At 35.6% G+C, this 16,276-nt stretch overlaps 1 protein-coding gene across 6 annotated transcripts in view; it reads right to left on the bottom strand.

Annotated features, from left to right (window-relative positions):
* Nucleotides 1–16,276, bottom strand: part of CHD1 (chromodomain helicase DNA binding protein 1) — a 50,739-nt gene that overhangs the window by 28,905 nt on the left and 5,558 nt on the right. For 4 of the 6 annotated variants that reach the window (XM_015849481.2, XM_015849480.2, XM_015849484.2 and 1 more), the window contains exons 3-11: nucleotides 9,522–9,726; nucleotides 8,748–8,852; nucleotides 7,446–7,513; nucleotides 5,152–5,301; nucleotides 4,589–4,854; nucleotides 2,940–3,165; nucleotides 2,081–2,181; nucleotides 1,666–1,844; nucleotides 282–409 (exon numbers count right to left, since the gene is read on the bottom strand). In XM_015849481.2, coding sequence (XP_015704967.1) covers nucleotides 282–409; nucleotides 1,666–1,844; nucleotides 2,081–2,181; nucleotides 2,940–3,165; nucleotides 4,589–4,854; nucleotides 5,152–5,301; nucleotides 7,446–7,513; nucleotides 8,748–8,852; nucleotides 9,522–9,726 — 1,428 coding nt within the window. The remainder of the gene's footprint in view (nucleotides 1–281; nucleotides 410–1,665; nucleotides 1,845–2,080; nucleotides 2,182–2,939; nucleotides 3,166–4,588; nucleotides 4,855–5,151; nucleotides 5,302–7,445; nucleotides 7,514–8,747; nucleotides 8,853–9,521; nucleotides 9,727–16,276) is intronic. The other 2 variants (XM_015849483.2, XM_015849485.2) reach the window with 1 other exon arrangement.

Genomic DNA, 16,276 nt, shown 5'->3' with positions numbered 1-16,276 from the left:
GTTTGGTTCTGTTGGCTTGGTAGCTTTGGGTACTTTTGCTTGATTGCTTTTTAGAAATACAGACAACTCCTATACAGAAAGTAAAAGCAAAACAGCATAAGAGCTTAACTGTTTGTTGTTGTTTTTTTACCAAACATGTAATGACAAGCTTTAGTTTTACTTAAAGCAAAAATAATCATCTCAGATGTCTACTTTCAGCTGAAAGAAAATGAAAAAAGTGCAGAAAAAAACAATTTTTAAGTTTTACAAATGCTTAAAATTTACCAACAGGCTACACTTACTTGCACCACGAATGAGCAAGCCAGTTCAATCCATTTAACTGATAATCTCTTAACTCCAAACCTTCATGTCCTCCAATGTAAGATGGTTGCTTCTTCAGTGCAACAAATCTTGGTCTCTGTTTTAGAACCTGTCAAAAGCAAACTGAGCATCAATCTTAACACTGACTGAAGTTACCAAAAAGGCTTCCTACGGAAAATGTAGCAGTAGGCATCTCTTGGATCACCTCATCTGGTATGAACTGATTACTGAAAACTATGGCATGTAGAAACAATGAGCAATATGAAAACAAAAAGCAATTTGCAAGTTGAAATTAGTTTGCTGATTTAGATTACACATGGGAATGATCTTCACTTACTAAGTTCACATTTTTTTTAGACAAACCAAAATAGTAAGAAAGCCTATAACTGAATGCTAGTAAAAAAACAGGTAAGGGGTTAGTATCTACAAGAAGTTATCCTTAACAGTGATATTCGGCCTATAAATCGCTATACTGCTACAGCTATTACTATTCTGAACAAGCTTCAGAACTGTTTTGTAATACATATTTCTCAATGCATGAAACTTTCACATTTTTTTACTTTCACAATTAACGTGGTGGTTTAGCTTGAGTGTGTCTGACAGCTAAACTGTCCAGCTTGCAGGCCACTCTACCAAGATGGCAGAGAAAACTGAAGCATCATAAATGAGCCAAACCTGAGGATGAAGATACTTTACTACAGTGAGGGAAAGAAGATATGAAACAAGAACTAAAAAGGACTATCTATCATATGATAGAAAGCAATCACAGACAGCCTCCAATCAGGAAATCTGTATGTCTCCAAGCAGGGACCACAGTGTAACCCCCTACTTTTCTCCTTCAGATTTAATGCTGAGCATGACACTATAAGGCATGGAGCATCTCTTTGATGCTTTGCCAGTTTGAGTCTGAGCTCTGTTCCATCCTGATCACATTCTCTTTCAAACTATTGTCCACCTCTAGCCTAGTTCAGGGAGAGGAAAGGGAAAAGTGACCAGAATGAGAAACAGAGACTGCTCTGAAACCATGAAAGCATTGTTTAGCAACAGCCAAAACATCTGCCCCTTTTCAACATTAGAAAAAAAATTCTTTATCATGAGGGTGGACAAAAAAAGAAACAGGCTTCCTTCTTAGAAGGGTGGTTGATGCCCCCTGCATGTCAAGTGACATTCGGATAATGCTCTTAATAACATACTTTGATTAGCTTGGAAGAGGTCGGGCAATTGGACTACACGACCTCTGAAGGTCCCATCCAACTGAGCTACCCTCTTCCATTCTCTTCTGTTTGTTTTTTTTTCTATTCTAACAACACAGCCCAGGCAGAGACAGGACAAATTATTATAAATCCTCAACAATTATGTACTCACCTTGCAGTCCTTAAAGGGAGTGGTCTTAGATTGATTTCTGCTAAAATACTCATCAATGCGTGCCTGAAACTTTTTGGCAATGAGAGCACCATCTTCCCAGCTACATTCTGAATAAGGTAGACCTTGCCATTTGCAATAGTAGTCTGGATAACCAGCTGCTGACTTCTGATTTGAATGAGCTGCAGAAAAGGATTAGAAATATCAAGTGAATAGATACTTCTGTATTTTAAGACAGCACTGAATGTAGGTGATAAGACAGCATACAATAAGCCTCACAGAATAGAGAGTATAACAACAACTCTTTTGCCAAAATTTTTAGATTAGAAAAGAAGTTGGTGATATTCTAAATTTTTAACCATAAATATAAGCAATGAACAAACAGTATTCTCAACACTGCTTTAGATTTGTAACATACCAATTATTCTTTCCACGATTTGATATTGTTTATGCAGATCATCTGTAAGCTCTTGCTGGCAGTTATAATATTCTACATCTTCTGGAGAAGCATTTTTCAGCCTGAAATGGGAATTTATTTACTACATTTAATACACTGAGTAGTTTCAAAACTAGGAAAATCAAATAACTCTGACTGTAAGCATCACAGAAACACTACTCAGAAAGCTTCTTTTAAAGGGGATACAACTTAGACACTCCTACTCTAAAAACGTTGCATCTGGGCTCGTTGTCTCATTACTAAAGACTAAAAATCATTATAAAAATACAGAATTACTATCAGATACATCTTATGTTACTAATGAAGATAACTCAGTATACTTGTTCCCAACAGCAAGTAGCATACTTTGTAGGGCATTTTTAAGAACAATTATGGAGAGTGGCCTATTTTGTAAGAACTCAGCTTACTCAAAGATGCTGCAAATGTCACCAGCATTCACTAAATATATCAAATATACTAATAAAACCAAAGACCAGGAAGACTACATTTCAGTTCTGGGTTCTCCCACCAATAAAACTAAATTCATATAAATATAATAAGAAATGAGTAAGGCATCAACAAAACATTAATCTCTGCAGCAAGATTCCTAGAGAACTCTGATTTCATTTATAACAAATGCTAAAATCAGGTTCAGATTAGCTTACGAGATCATATCAAGGAGGCTTCAGCTTTCAAAGTTTTATTCTTCCTGTTGTACAAACAATTGAAGCCTCACACTCACAAAGACGTTAATAGGTCTCAGAAACAGATTTGTTACAATTGTTATGAAATATCAACACTGTTAAAAAACAAATTAAAAAGTTCCCCTCGCAATATTCACCATCTTTTTGTCTCCTGATCCTTTTTCTTGTAGTTGTCCAGTTTCTTCATTCCTTTAACATTTTGTTGCTTCAGTGTTTCTTCAGTTTCCCAAGTGTTATGGATGTGTGACCAGCCTTTCCATTTAATAAGATATTGTATTTCTCCAGGCTCCTTTGACTTTTCAAACCCAGCATTTGGGTCACCATCTGCCTCAACGGCATAGATGGTGGTTGAGGCACCAGTGGCTGAGGAAGAAACCATAACATAATCTTTAATTGGTTATTGTTATAAATTAACCAGTAGGAAATAACTTGTAGATAGCATTTAGCGGTATTTTTATATGAGCAAGAAACATCATGAATATACACAGCTCTCATGTTACATTTAAACAATTATGTAGGTACATTAACCCATTCAAAGTAGTCAAAAGAGAATCAATAAAGCAATTAAAACTTCTGTATCTAACCTGTAATATCTAATCTTTTCTCATGAGAATTTTCTTTGAATTCCTGCTTCTGATTGAATAGGAATGCACCACTAACACTGCTTGTTGTCTTCTCTGTCACATTATTCTTATCTCTGAGCACATAAAAGACACTTGGTATTAAGTCTGAAACATTAGTAACTTACGGATGCTATGAATCTATTTCTTCTTCAACATATTCTATTACATTTTCTGGCTTAGGAATTTTACCTGGGAAAAATATTAAGTACAGTCTGTACCAGAGCTAAAGCATTGTAGCAGTAGGGAGCAGGCTCTTTTCAGTGAGGACAGTCAAGTAAGGACACGAGCCTATTGAGCTGCAGTGGCCAGACAAAACAAAGGAGAGTGGCAACATGAAAATAAAACACAAATAGCAAAAGCATCTGCACAGACTGTAAGAAGCTTAGAACAGAAGACTTTGAGCACAGCAGTGACACTACGCACTCCTGCACTGGGGCAAGATATGACAGAATTTAGGACAGCATCTGAGAAGAAAGTTGAAAGGAAGAATACAAGCTTAGAGATAAGACCTTTGTGCACATATTCGTAATATTTATATGCATTTACATAGTTAGAACTCTTAATTTTCATACTCAAACTTATGAAGCAGAAGTGCTGAACAATGCATCATAGAACTTGCTGGAAATATGAATGCCTACCACCATTCAAAATGATACTTGTAGAAATTCACACAGTAGACAACCACTGACATTTTATATGCATTTTGTTGTCATCCCACACATTGCACTGTATTGAGATAATTTGTACTGCAATGACTGAAATCACAATCCAGCCTTATCAACAAAATCTGTCAGAGCTCAGGTTACTGGTCAGCTGTTATATTTATCTGCACTGTTTTCTTTTCTTCACTGCATTGAATTTATACCAATCAAGTACCACTTAACTGTATAAATAGTTATTTAATAATATGGTATGCATTTAAGGAATATGAATTACTTTTTTTTTTTTTTTTCTTTCTGTGCAGATATACAAATTCTTCAAAATTTTAATTTCAAATACTTGGAAGGGGACCGAAAAAGGAACGTCCTTTTAAACATGTAAACAAAAGAACTCTGGTATTTTTAAAATTATTACTGTTTATAAATTCTACAGATCTACAACCAGGAAGGGTGAAGTTGTACTTTAATGTGTTCCTTTATCTTAGGAACACTGTTAAACTTTACCTCCTTTTCGGCCCACTCGACTGTCCATGAACTTCTCTATAGTTTCAAATTCATCTTCTTCAGTCTGTGGGACATCTTCTCCGCAAACTTCCAGCAAATCATCAGAATCTGTCTTGGTTTCTTCAGCTTCTTTGTAACTAACATTTACTGTAGCCTGGCGACGAGATCCTCTCTTATCATAATCTTCATCATCATCATCCTCCTCTGATGAATCAAGTTGCCTCTTCTTCTGTCCTGTGCTCTTTTTCCCACTTTTTGGCTTAATTCTTGGAGACAATAAGATATACACAACAATGATGTATCAAGATGGACAACACAACTCTTATGTGTTGCTTTCAAAGCACATGCATCTCAATTGCCCACTTACATCACTTTCAATTACAGCAGAGAAAAAAAGGCATCCAGCACAAAGTAGTAGGATAATAAATATCTTTCATAGTTTCAAGAAAATTACTTAATTTAAAAATGAAATTAATCATTTTATTAGCTTATATAGTAGCAGGACAATATTAAAATACATTTTAGAAATAGTAAAAGAGTACTGAAACACAAGTATATCTCACCTGCTTGGAGGTTTACGGCTTTTGACTTTGTTTTTTGGCTCATAGTCAGATTCACTTTCTTCACAACTGCTTTTATCCCCATCTTCCTCCGATTCAGAATCAGAACCTGTTCCCGACACTGACCCTGACCCTGACATTTGCCAGTCTTCACTGCACAAGAGAAATACAAAAACACCCTCACGTTATTTCTTCTTTAAATTAGGCATTCACTCCTAGTTGTCTATTGTAATTTAAGCATTCTTCACATGAACAAAATTGTTTTTAACAGTTATTATAGCTGACAGACAGTTATCATCACAAACTAAAAACTGTTGCCACTAATGATAAATAAAAATGTTCAAGGACTTCACAGAGAGTTAAAAGAAGTTTCCTGTATTAAAGAGGTAGAGGTTATATCTGAAACAGAACAAAAAACTGCATTTCTGTATAAATTTTATTTTGAAGAAATGAGTTATGACTAATATTAAGAAATCCAAGTATTTAACAAGTCTAGCTATAAAGATACATGTTTATCTGAGCTTAAATCACTCAAACCACAAAACCTCAACATGTTACATTCTGGAAGGTCCAACATTTTCTAATACCTATGTTCTGTGTGGCTCATGTAAATAATCAGCAACTTTGTCACTGGGACCAAAAAACAATGCAAAACAGCTTAGAAAAACACCCTGAAAGACCTGAATTGCAGCAGCTGAGAGAAGAACTGGCTCCCAAAAGATCTCACTTCCTACCCCATAAGTCAGAGTATCACAACCAAGCAGCATACACATTACAAATAAGTAAACCAAGCACAGACTCCTGGCTCCCGCTTAGCTGTGGTCTTCTTTATAACAGAAAAGATGTACCAGCTGATGAACAGCATCTTGACCCAAACTCTGACTGTGTAAAGGCAAATATAATCTTAATAGCTCCGTGAAAAATAAAAAAAATAAATCTAATATGCATTGTTGAAAGGTTACTAAATCTTAGAATTAACATCCAAAGCAAGATTTAGATTTCTTTGACCAGGGTGCTAGAGAAGTCTAATGCTCATCAAAATTGGTATAGTAACAAAAAAATCTCACTGTTAAATTTTCAATCAAGAAGCCTAAGAATTGGTGCTTTGACTCTGTCTCTCTGGCTCAAATACGCATTGGATCCTGGAAGAAATTATACTCCCATAATTTTAGTGACCCAAGACATTTATGTGCACGCAGTATTGGTGGTACATAGCCAATGGTAAAAAATCATGATCATTAGAACACTTCTGCAGGCAGTAAATTTAAAATCAATCAATCAAATTACATCCATGACTCATATTCATGTGGAATTATACGGACAATACAAAGAACCATCCTCCAAGACTTGCTCACATATCAAGTTACATATGAAAAAATCTTTGATTTTTTTATCAAATAGCAACCAAACATACTTGTTCAGAAGAATTATAAAACAAAATCCAAAAACTGACTATATGATTACTGTGTCCTGAGCATGTTTTTCTTGTAAGAGAGGATGTTACTAAGCACAAATTTTTAATTAAGAGAAGACCGTGAATAATAACTCATCATTAGAAAAGTTTGCAAAGCTAAGCTTTTCTTGCCATTTTTTTCAACTACCATCTCTTTAACATGATATACCAGCAATGTAGAAGGACTGCAATGAGTTGTCAACTGGAAGAAGAGGAATAACAATTCAATTTTTGTGCAGCATTTGTGAAGCACACAATGCCTATCCATTTCTCACTGCTACAACGATGTGGCATAATCTTGCTCAAAACTTTTTGATCTATCACTTAAAAGCAGCTTGATCTAAATGAAACTTACTTTCTAGTCAGTATAGCTAATTACAGGCAGAACTATAATCTTTTTTTTTTTTTTTTTTTTTATTTCTTTTTTTTTTTTTTTTTTTTACATTTTAGAGGCCCAAAAATAAAAATAAAACAAGAGAAAGAAAGAAAAAATTGGCACTAGCTAGGAGATTCCAACTTGAATTTCACCACAACATTTACTTCACCTATTTCCAGTTTCTACAGTAAACTTCAAGGAGGCTGTTTAACTCAAAAACACACTGGAATAAAAATATTTTAGAAATAAAAGCACAGCAAACACTTTTGAACAACAATGCAGATGCTTTTGCTAAGAAATGAATATGATATACAAATAACTTTATTTAAAATAACAATAAATGTCTATCAAAATGGATAAGAATGAATTAAAAAGAGGACTTAAGCGTTTCAGTGTGGAGAAGCAGCGCATGAGTTACATGTTGCCCTAAGAAACAATGGCATGATATTACTTATAAAAATATCTTACTCTTTATGCTTTTTCTTCTTGGTTTCACTGGATGAATCATCGGCAGAATCTTCACTACTGGATGAGTCCTGCAGATGAAGCAAAATTACACAATTCATTATCAGAAAAGAATGGAATATTCCTAGTTTTCAGCTCCCATATTCAATCTGTCATCATTTTACTCATGTTACACTCTCCTAATCCCCCACAATGTAGTTAGTCATTAATATAAAATAAGATAAGAACTGATGTGGGTTTTTCATTTATCCATCTATGAATACATTGTGGCAGCACATCTCCAGAGACCACCACACAAAAAAAAAACCAAACCAAACAACAACAAAAAAACCTGTCTCCAAAAGTAACTGTTGCGCTTACACAGAACAGCTTAAGATGCTCCAAGTTAGTAAGAAAGATGGTTCTATTGAAATCCTAATAAAATCTCCTGTCCAGGGAAAGCACTCCCACGTTTCATATTCTTTAATGTTTAAATACTAATTTTGAGAGTAGCATGTTTGAACATCTTTCTACTACCAGAAAAATAAAAAAGAACCCTATTTAAAATCAGATTTTCCAAAAAGCCATCTAATGGGGATTAAGAACAGTTAATCTATATTCTAAAAAACAGCTTTAGAAAGCAATACTTAAGAAAAGCTGTAAATTGATGTTCTTCTGATGTGCGACCAGGTTAAGTTTTAATGATGAGTTTCTGTACCAGTCAAAAACAAATCCAGCCAGTAAGTGTGACTACGTTGAATACTTTTGGCAATAACGGAAGAAAATTTGCTTTGTAGGTACCATTTCACAGCCATTACTGCCTTTAGAAATATTCATACCACACAAGGTTTAACTAGTCTAGAATTCAAGCATGGTTCTTAAAATACAAAAATTATTTTATACTAACAGTAAGAAAAAAACGACTTGAAAAATGTATCCTACAGTGTTTTTGAAAACTGCAGTACCTACATCTACACAGAACATTTGACTAATCTTCAACATCTTTAACTGTCTTTTAAGAAACTCAAGAGATTAAAAATACAATGTAAGTACCACGTGGCTTGAAAATTTTGCCCACACATCACAGAATATCTAATTGAATACACCCATAATGTAGGATGCTAAAATTTTGATGCAACTCAACAAGAAATCAGTTGAGATACTTTTACCAGTCCTTATAAAAATGTCAAGTTTTGAACACCACTTTTATAGATGAACTATAACATACATTTAGAGAGTACAGCTTGGCTCCAGAAAAATTTCTTACAGCATATGGTACAAGACAGGCAAAATTACACTGTAAAAAACTAAATGTGTATTATTCACCTCTTCCGAACCACTGTCTGAAGATGCTGCCTTTTGCTGTTGCTGTTGCTTCTTGAGCACTGCTGATCTCTGTACAGCAAGTATACTTGGACTGGACTTCCAAAACTGAATGGAATTAAGATGTGAGAGTCAGTTAAACATACTGAAACACGTCTTCAACAAACAGCACCACTATTAAGCCCAAATTCAATTCAATTATGTCAGTAATAAAAAAAAACTAATTTCAAATTACTACATGTGCTAATAGTATCAGATGGTGCTTTAAAGAAGTAGGATTTCCTCAAAACAGACTGTTATGTAAGAATTGTTGGGATAGTTTTTCCAGGGAGTTTCCCAATAGTTTTGTATGCACTGTTACTATAAACTAGATTTTTAAACTGATCTAGATAAACCACTTCAGGCCACTTACCCGAAAATGTTTTTGCTTCATACAGGAATAAAAAAGTACATGAACAAAAAATACAATCCATAACACTCTTTAAACTTTACAGCAAATAATATATTACTGCCTTTCATACAAGTACAGTCTATTACCTAAGTAAGTCCATATAATGCAGAAGAGTGCAGGTAATTTTGGCCCACCACATTTTAGGAAATTTATAAATGCTGCTTCCAAACTTAGGAAACTTGGTTATACAAAAATGAGAAAATTAGACAAATGGTTAAAATCTATACACTTTAAAATATTATGTTTTGTAATGACAATCCCTATGAAACAACACAGAGTGATCTTCTTTCCCTCCACCAAGGACTCATTTGTATATTTTGTTTTACCTCAGCTCCGTCAGCTTTTGGAGGTTTAGCTTGAACTTGCTTCTTTTCTCTAGACGTGTCAGATTCCGATTCGGATTGACTGCCTGACTCTGAACCAGATTCAGAGTCACTGCTACCTGACTGGCTGCTACTTCCATCGCTACTGCTTCCAGAGCTTGAACCAGATCCAGAACCTGAAGCTGACCCAGAATCATCATCTGATCTGCTGCAATTAGAGATTAGTGGGATATTACACAATGGCTCAAGTACTGAAAAACAAGTCATTTGGTGTCACTATGAATGAACTGTTAAATTAGCCCAGATACATATGCAGCACACTACATATGCAGTTTGTTATGAAAGTCAAGATGAAAAAAAAAAAGTTAAAATGAAGAAGAAATGAGATTTCATTTATCAAATATGTTTTCTGTAGACCAAAAAAAGCAAATATAAAAACATTCAAATCAATATGAAGAGTCAAAAAGGAGAAATTAAGATGATACAAATGCTTCTTATTCAAACACTTATCACCCCCATCCCCCAAACAGTTGTTCAGATCCATCAAACTTCTTATATCTCTTATTGGTTAGCATAGTTTACAAAGACCAGTCCAAATAAAATACAAATGACTTTTTTTTCCCATTTTTATAGATCAGCATTCCCCTACCTTCACCCACTCCCCTCCCTTTTGTTTTTTAAAGAGTACATAATTCTTTAAATAACATATTATGCAGACCATCTTATTTTCCTAATATAATGACACAGGAGATTTAGATTAGATATTTGGATAAACTTTTTCACTTATGAGTGCAGTGAGGCCCTGCCACAGCTGCCCAGAGAAGCTGTAGTGCCCCATTCCTGTGGATGCTCATGGCCAGGTGGGGCCCTGGGCAGCTGAGCTGGTGGGGGGCAGCTCTGCTCACTGCAAGGGATTGGGGTAGGCTTTGTGATTCCTTCCAACCCAAACCATTCTGTGACTCAGCAATCAGAAAACAATACTTCTCAGCACAACTAAGTGCTCTAAGGATGGTAGAATTAAGCTCTAACTACAAATAAAGACGAATGGAAGAAAAAAAGAAAGGAGAAACCATGAAACACAAATTAGTATCATACAGATGAGTGCATTATGAAAAGACACCAAAAATGTATAGGTCTTACATAATGTTGGAGGAGAGAAAAGAAATTAAAATCTCCATGCAGAGTGACGTGTGTTCATAGTTGTCAGAAAAAACAAGGTACATTACTAAACCTAAGAAAGATGGGGAACCCTTAGCCAAAAAGAAGGCAACTATGTTAGCTTTTCATATATTAGTAAGATACTTCACACAGACAAATACATTGCTAAAGGTTTGAGTGCATATAAACCAAGGGCAACCAAAACTAAGTAACTCTATTTTAAGGTAGCATGGATGAAATTAATACTGGAACAAGACATCTTAGGCCAGACAACATGCTTACAGCTTCCTCATGAGAGAAGCGGGGGCAGCACTGAACTCTGCCCTGTGTGACAGATACAGGGCCCAAGGGAATGGCATGGAGCTGTGTTTGGGAGGGGAGTTGGGGGTCAGGGAAAGGGTCTTTGCCAGAGAGCAGGCTGAACAGGGCTGTGGGGATGGCCCTGAACTGCTGAAGCTTATGAAGTTTTTGGACACAGCTCTCAGACACAGAGTTTGGATTTTTGGGTGGTGCTGTGTAGAGCCAGGAGTTGGACAAAATAATCCTTAGGGTGCCTTCTCATTTGGGATATCCCATGATTCTATGGCTGTTCTTAATAGCTGAATTTTATGTGCTTAACAATGTACATGAGAGTGCAGTAGAGCATGCAGATTCGTTTAGAAATGAATATCCATTCATTTTGTTTGCTCAAAAATCTTTACTGATAGCAGTGTAAAAAGAAGATGTTTAGAAACCACAAGTGCTAAAAGTGCTAGAAGATTTAAAAAAAAAAAGAGGGAAAAAAAAAAAAAAAAAAAAAAGACAATCCCAAAACAGAGAAGGACATCCTTTTCTCCCTAACACAGAGACTTCAAAAGCAAGCCTTAAATATGAACGTCAGTCAATAATCTCTTCCATGGGATTACCTATGACCCTCTACTACATCAGCAGTAATTCAGACTAAATCTCAGCACATTAGATGAAAAGATGGAATAATTTAAGAAAAGGCGCACAAGTTGAAGTACATTCATGCACTAAAGAAAAACAGTTATATCTACCACCTTCTCACAAGTAAGGAGGGAACTCAGGAAGAGGGAATATAAAACTTTCTCTTTAAAAGTTCCTCCTATTGATCTGAATTTTAGCATTTCTCAGACCATCTGAACAATGTTGCAAGCAGTAGTATGAGCTAATGTACCTTGAAGATGCCATCTCAGTCCTTACCAATACATTCACCTACTGGTAAGAGTTACATAGGGTATGTTTTTCTCACATCTCTACTGCTGCTCAGCAGAGCACCCCCTCAGTAGTATCAGCAGCAGCAACAGATTCAGCTTTTACAAATACCTGATCAACCTAAAGGTCTGACAAAGCACTGGAACAAGCAAACAAGTATTTCTTATTGATACCACACTGCAACAAAAGTACACAATAGTGTAAATCAGTACAAAACCTATACCAATTTCATTATAAGGGTTTTTTGTTGATGTTGTTTTTGGTTTTTTTTGTTTTGTTTTGTTTTTGGCAGTTTTTAATTTCAACACAATCAACATTGCGTTGTGACTTCAGCTGCTTTTCCATGTGCCTAAAACGTTGTACAGCCTAATACCTCCTGCATTTTGTCTGCAGGAAGCGTCAATAAATTTTGAAAGCTTGTATGCCAGAGGTTTTAAAAACGTAGTTGCTTGAATTCTTGAGCCTCATAGAAAAATATATACTGGATACAGGAGTTTCATTCAGATTCTTAGTAGCTCAGATGTTATTTTCTTTATTCTCTGGAATGGTTGCCCTTATAGTTGTCCTAACGGTAAAAAATAAGCACAACTGACTTGAGAGAAGTCTACAAGCTTTAAGAATCTGAAGATGAGCAACTTCTAACTCCAACACTTAATCAGCAGAAATGGTTTTATATTCCTTGAAGTGGAAAAGAGAGATGCAACCTAACATAAGAACATTTACTTTATGCATATTGTCATTGCAAGTTACCATTGCCAGCCACCTGACAACTGAGAAGCATTTTAGTCCCTTCACTCTAAAATTTGACTTTTGAATTAGTTGCTCCATTAAAAAAACAAAACAAACAAAAAACAACAACAACAAAAGATTTCTTTCTGTCTGAATAAGAGCAAGACAGTTTATTTTCTCTGAAAAAACAGAATCTACATTCAGTTTTAATGTAACAATGTTAAAATATAAATTCAGGGAGGCTGCAAGTAAGTTGTAACACCCTTGTCACTTCTTTTCCACTTTTGTGGGCTTCTTCAGTTTCCCTTGCATTTCTTGAGGCACAGTCTATAAGCAACTCTTTCTGCCTAAAGAACTTAAAGTATTATCTGATTTAGTCAAACTATGGTCCATATTTTCTTCTAAGCTTTCCATAAACAAGTAATGCCCATTAAAGCAAAGCAGCGCCACTGACTTCCACATAATTAATCAACTAAACCAAGATTCTAGTATCAAATCACTAGGTATAGGACACAAGGAACATTAAAATATTTCCTCAATCAAGGACTCAGAATATTGTCATAATTACCTGCTACCTGCTGACTAATGTTATTACATAATAACATCACAGTAACAATTCTGGTCCTCTGGTCAGAGTTCCCTATACCTCCACAGAAAGGCAATCTGCTCTCTTTCTTACCACTTTATCTTACAGCCTAGGGTCGCTGCCTTTGATTAACATGCTTCCACTGAAAACAGTTCAACAAAAGATAAAGGAGAACACCATACTCTCTATATTGCGGACAGCTGAAGTAGCATGAGGGAGGTTCTCGACACAACATAACCACATATGGTACCCATTTTCCTCCAACTTAGAAAAAAAGTCTGACTGAAATTTGACAACAGAGGGGAATCTCCACTATCTTCAGGTACCCAGCATAAATTAGGACACTGCTGCCTTTTTCTGGCTTTTCTACCTATCAAGGTAAAATATATCTACAGAAAAACCCAAAGCTAAAGCCTGACTTCTTTCAGCAATTCTGGAACAAAAATTATACGTCTTACATTATATAGTCAGAGGCAGTGAACAAGGCTTAAGTTAACTGTTTACCCCTGTTTGTCAACTTACACTACCCCACCCAAACTATTTTGTCTTCCCTTAGCCACCTGCTGGGTTAAACCACAACAACCATACAAACAAATCACGGCAAAGATGGCAAAGTTAAATGATAGCAATAACCTGCAGCAGCGGTAATGCAGTAGCATGTGCTAAAAATGAGCATGCTCTCAGGATAGGATTTCTATGCATACTGACAAATCAGGATGAAGTTTAGAAAGACTACTTTTCAGGATATATAGGCAAGAAGCCGCTCTCACCCCTAATCCTTGAGTCAATGGATTGTATTTGAATACACTATCCAAACAATCCAATTTGATATGGAGGTCTGACATAGCAGTATTTTACTTTCTAAAACAAAACAGAAAAACCCTAAACCCACACAATTTCTGAGTCCAAACTACTTTGTAAAAAAGACAACACAGATTAATAAAAGTACCAGAAGATATAACTTCTGTGTTTGTTTCTATCTGTTAACTTTTCAAATTCCTGCTAAGTACCTATCCAATGAAGCTTGAGAATGCTTTGGGAAGATGACATCTGAAGAGACACATCATTCACAGAGAAAGAGACTAAAGGCAACTATTCTGTTAAAGAGTCATTAGTTTCTTCAAGTCTTCAGGTTTGCTTTACTTGCTTATTCCATATAACAAGGTTCACCTGAAACAAACAGTGAGGAGCAAAGTCTAATAATTTATACAGGGCTCTTGGAAGAGAAGCCAAAGGATGAAAAACAACACAAGTGCTATTGTGAAAGATCTGCATAAGCTTTTAGACTCTTGCGACAGGTCTATATCAATAAAGGACACAAGTGACAATTTATCACTGTTGATTTAGAGTGCATTCCTCAGGTAAAGTTACTTGAATAATCTTCTAATTAAAAAACACTAGAAGACAGAGTATCAATTTAAGCAAATTAAAATTTCACTAAAAAAATGAAACAGGTGAATTTCCACAAGGTCTTTGAAAAATAAATGTGATGATAGTGGACTGTTTTTTTTTCATTTGTTTTATTTTTATTTCAAATAATTCAGAGGTTGAAGGAATGCAGACACTGATATTAAGCCCATTCAGGATAAGCAGAAATAACACAAACAAAATGACAAACGATTAAAACTTAATATTCGTATTTAAGGTGCTTTTCTGTTTGCTAATTTGTTGTAAGGAAATGCTACTGAAAATTTATTTTAAAATAAAACAACAAGAACAAAAAAACACCCCACGGGCAAGAGATACCAGTGGTACCCCAAAGGCCTACTCTGCTGGGCACACAGACCACCATTCTTCAATATCTGGCACATGAATTTATCTGTACCACAGTAACCAAATTCTTAAAGCTTCAGTGAATAATGCAAAAAAACCCTAAAAGTTTGAAGCACTGAAAATAGTGGAGCAGAAGCAAGTATTTGCTAACTGAAATTAGACAAAGACTGGGATGTGGAAGTTTTTTTGCACATACTCTGTTACCCACCCAAACTTTTCTCACTATTACCAGTTAAACTTCTAATAAAAATATGCTAGCTAGAGGGAATAGTTCTGCAAGTGTGCCTGGAGAGTCTCTATTTTAACTCCAACTTAGATTTCTTGGAAGTTAGAATCTATAGCAGTGGCTTTCAACTTATCTTCTCAATCTACCAGGGAAAATATGAATTTCTATGGCAAACTGAAACCTGCTGATAAAGTCCTCTGTCTTAGATATCTTATGCAGTTCATGCATGAAATGAATTAAACCCACAGAAGTTGCTATTTTTGGTTAACACCAGCTTTCAAGTGTATAAAGAATGGTAAAATTGTTTGGCCAAGCAGCTACTTTCAGCTTACAGGAAAAAGAACTCCTCATTCCATTCAGCCACTTCCTAGATCAGCTGCACTGAGCACATCCCTTTTTACCTATAAAATAGGAAGGCCTTCACAAGTCCTTGCTCTTCAGGAAACACAGAAAGAGCAAAGAGATGGGAAATCAGATTATTATTCAGTTACCATCAGTGTTTCACTTCTGCAGTCCCTGTTCTACCTGGAGCTTGTCTTGCTGTTCAGGTATAACTGCCCTTCCTTGCTGATTAAGCTTTCATATTACTAGTTAACTGGCATGCATTTACTCGTAGTCAAGTCTGTAGTGTGAATGCTTTCAGGAATGCTGCACAAAAACACACTGCCTGACCTGAAGGGCCAACATCTCAGAGCACTGCTATTAAGTTTTTATGCCTACACTCATTTGCTATCTGTGCGAATAGTATCTGCTACATTTTACCTTGAGCTACTTAAATATCCCATAGTGACTTTTGAGTGAATAAAAAGCTCTACTGTAATTATCACACAGAAATCAGAACAGCAAGCAACAAGATTAGATGACAGTGTTTATCTTAGTCTGTAACTTCCATCATGCTTGGTATTGGAAATGATTTATAGCTTCACAAGTTTCTGAAGTAGCAAAGAAAGTCAATGCAGTGCCAAAAAGGTATCCAACCATGAAAACCAAAAGATGCACTTTTATACCTGCAGTAAAATACAGTTTTATGCTCAGCACCTGCAACAAGGGAAATTTTTCTGGTCTTCTGTC

The sequence above is a fragment of the Coturnix japonica genome, chromosome Z (genome assembly GCF_001577835.2).
Source record: "Coturnix japonica isolate 7356 chromosome Z, Coturnix japonica 2.1, whole genome shotgun sequence".
Taxonomy (NCBI): Eukaryota; Metazoa; Chordata; class Aves; order Galliformes; family Phasianidae; genus Coturnix; species Coturnix japonica.
This window is presented reverse-complemented; position numbering and strand designations above follow the sequence as displayed.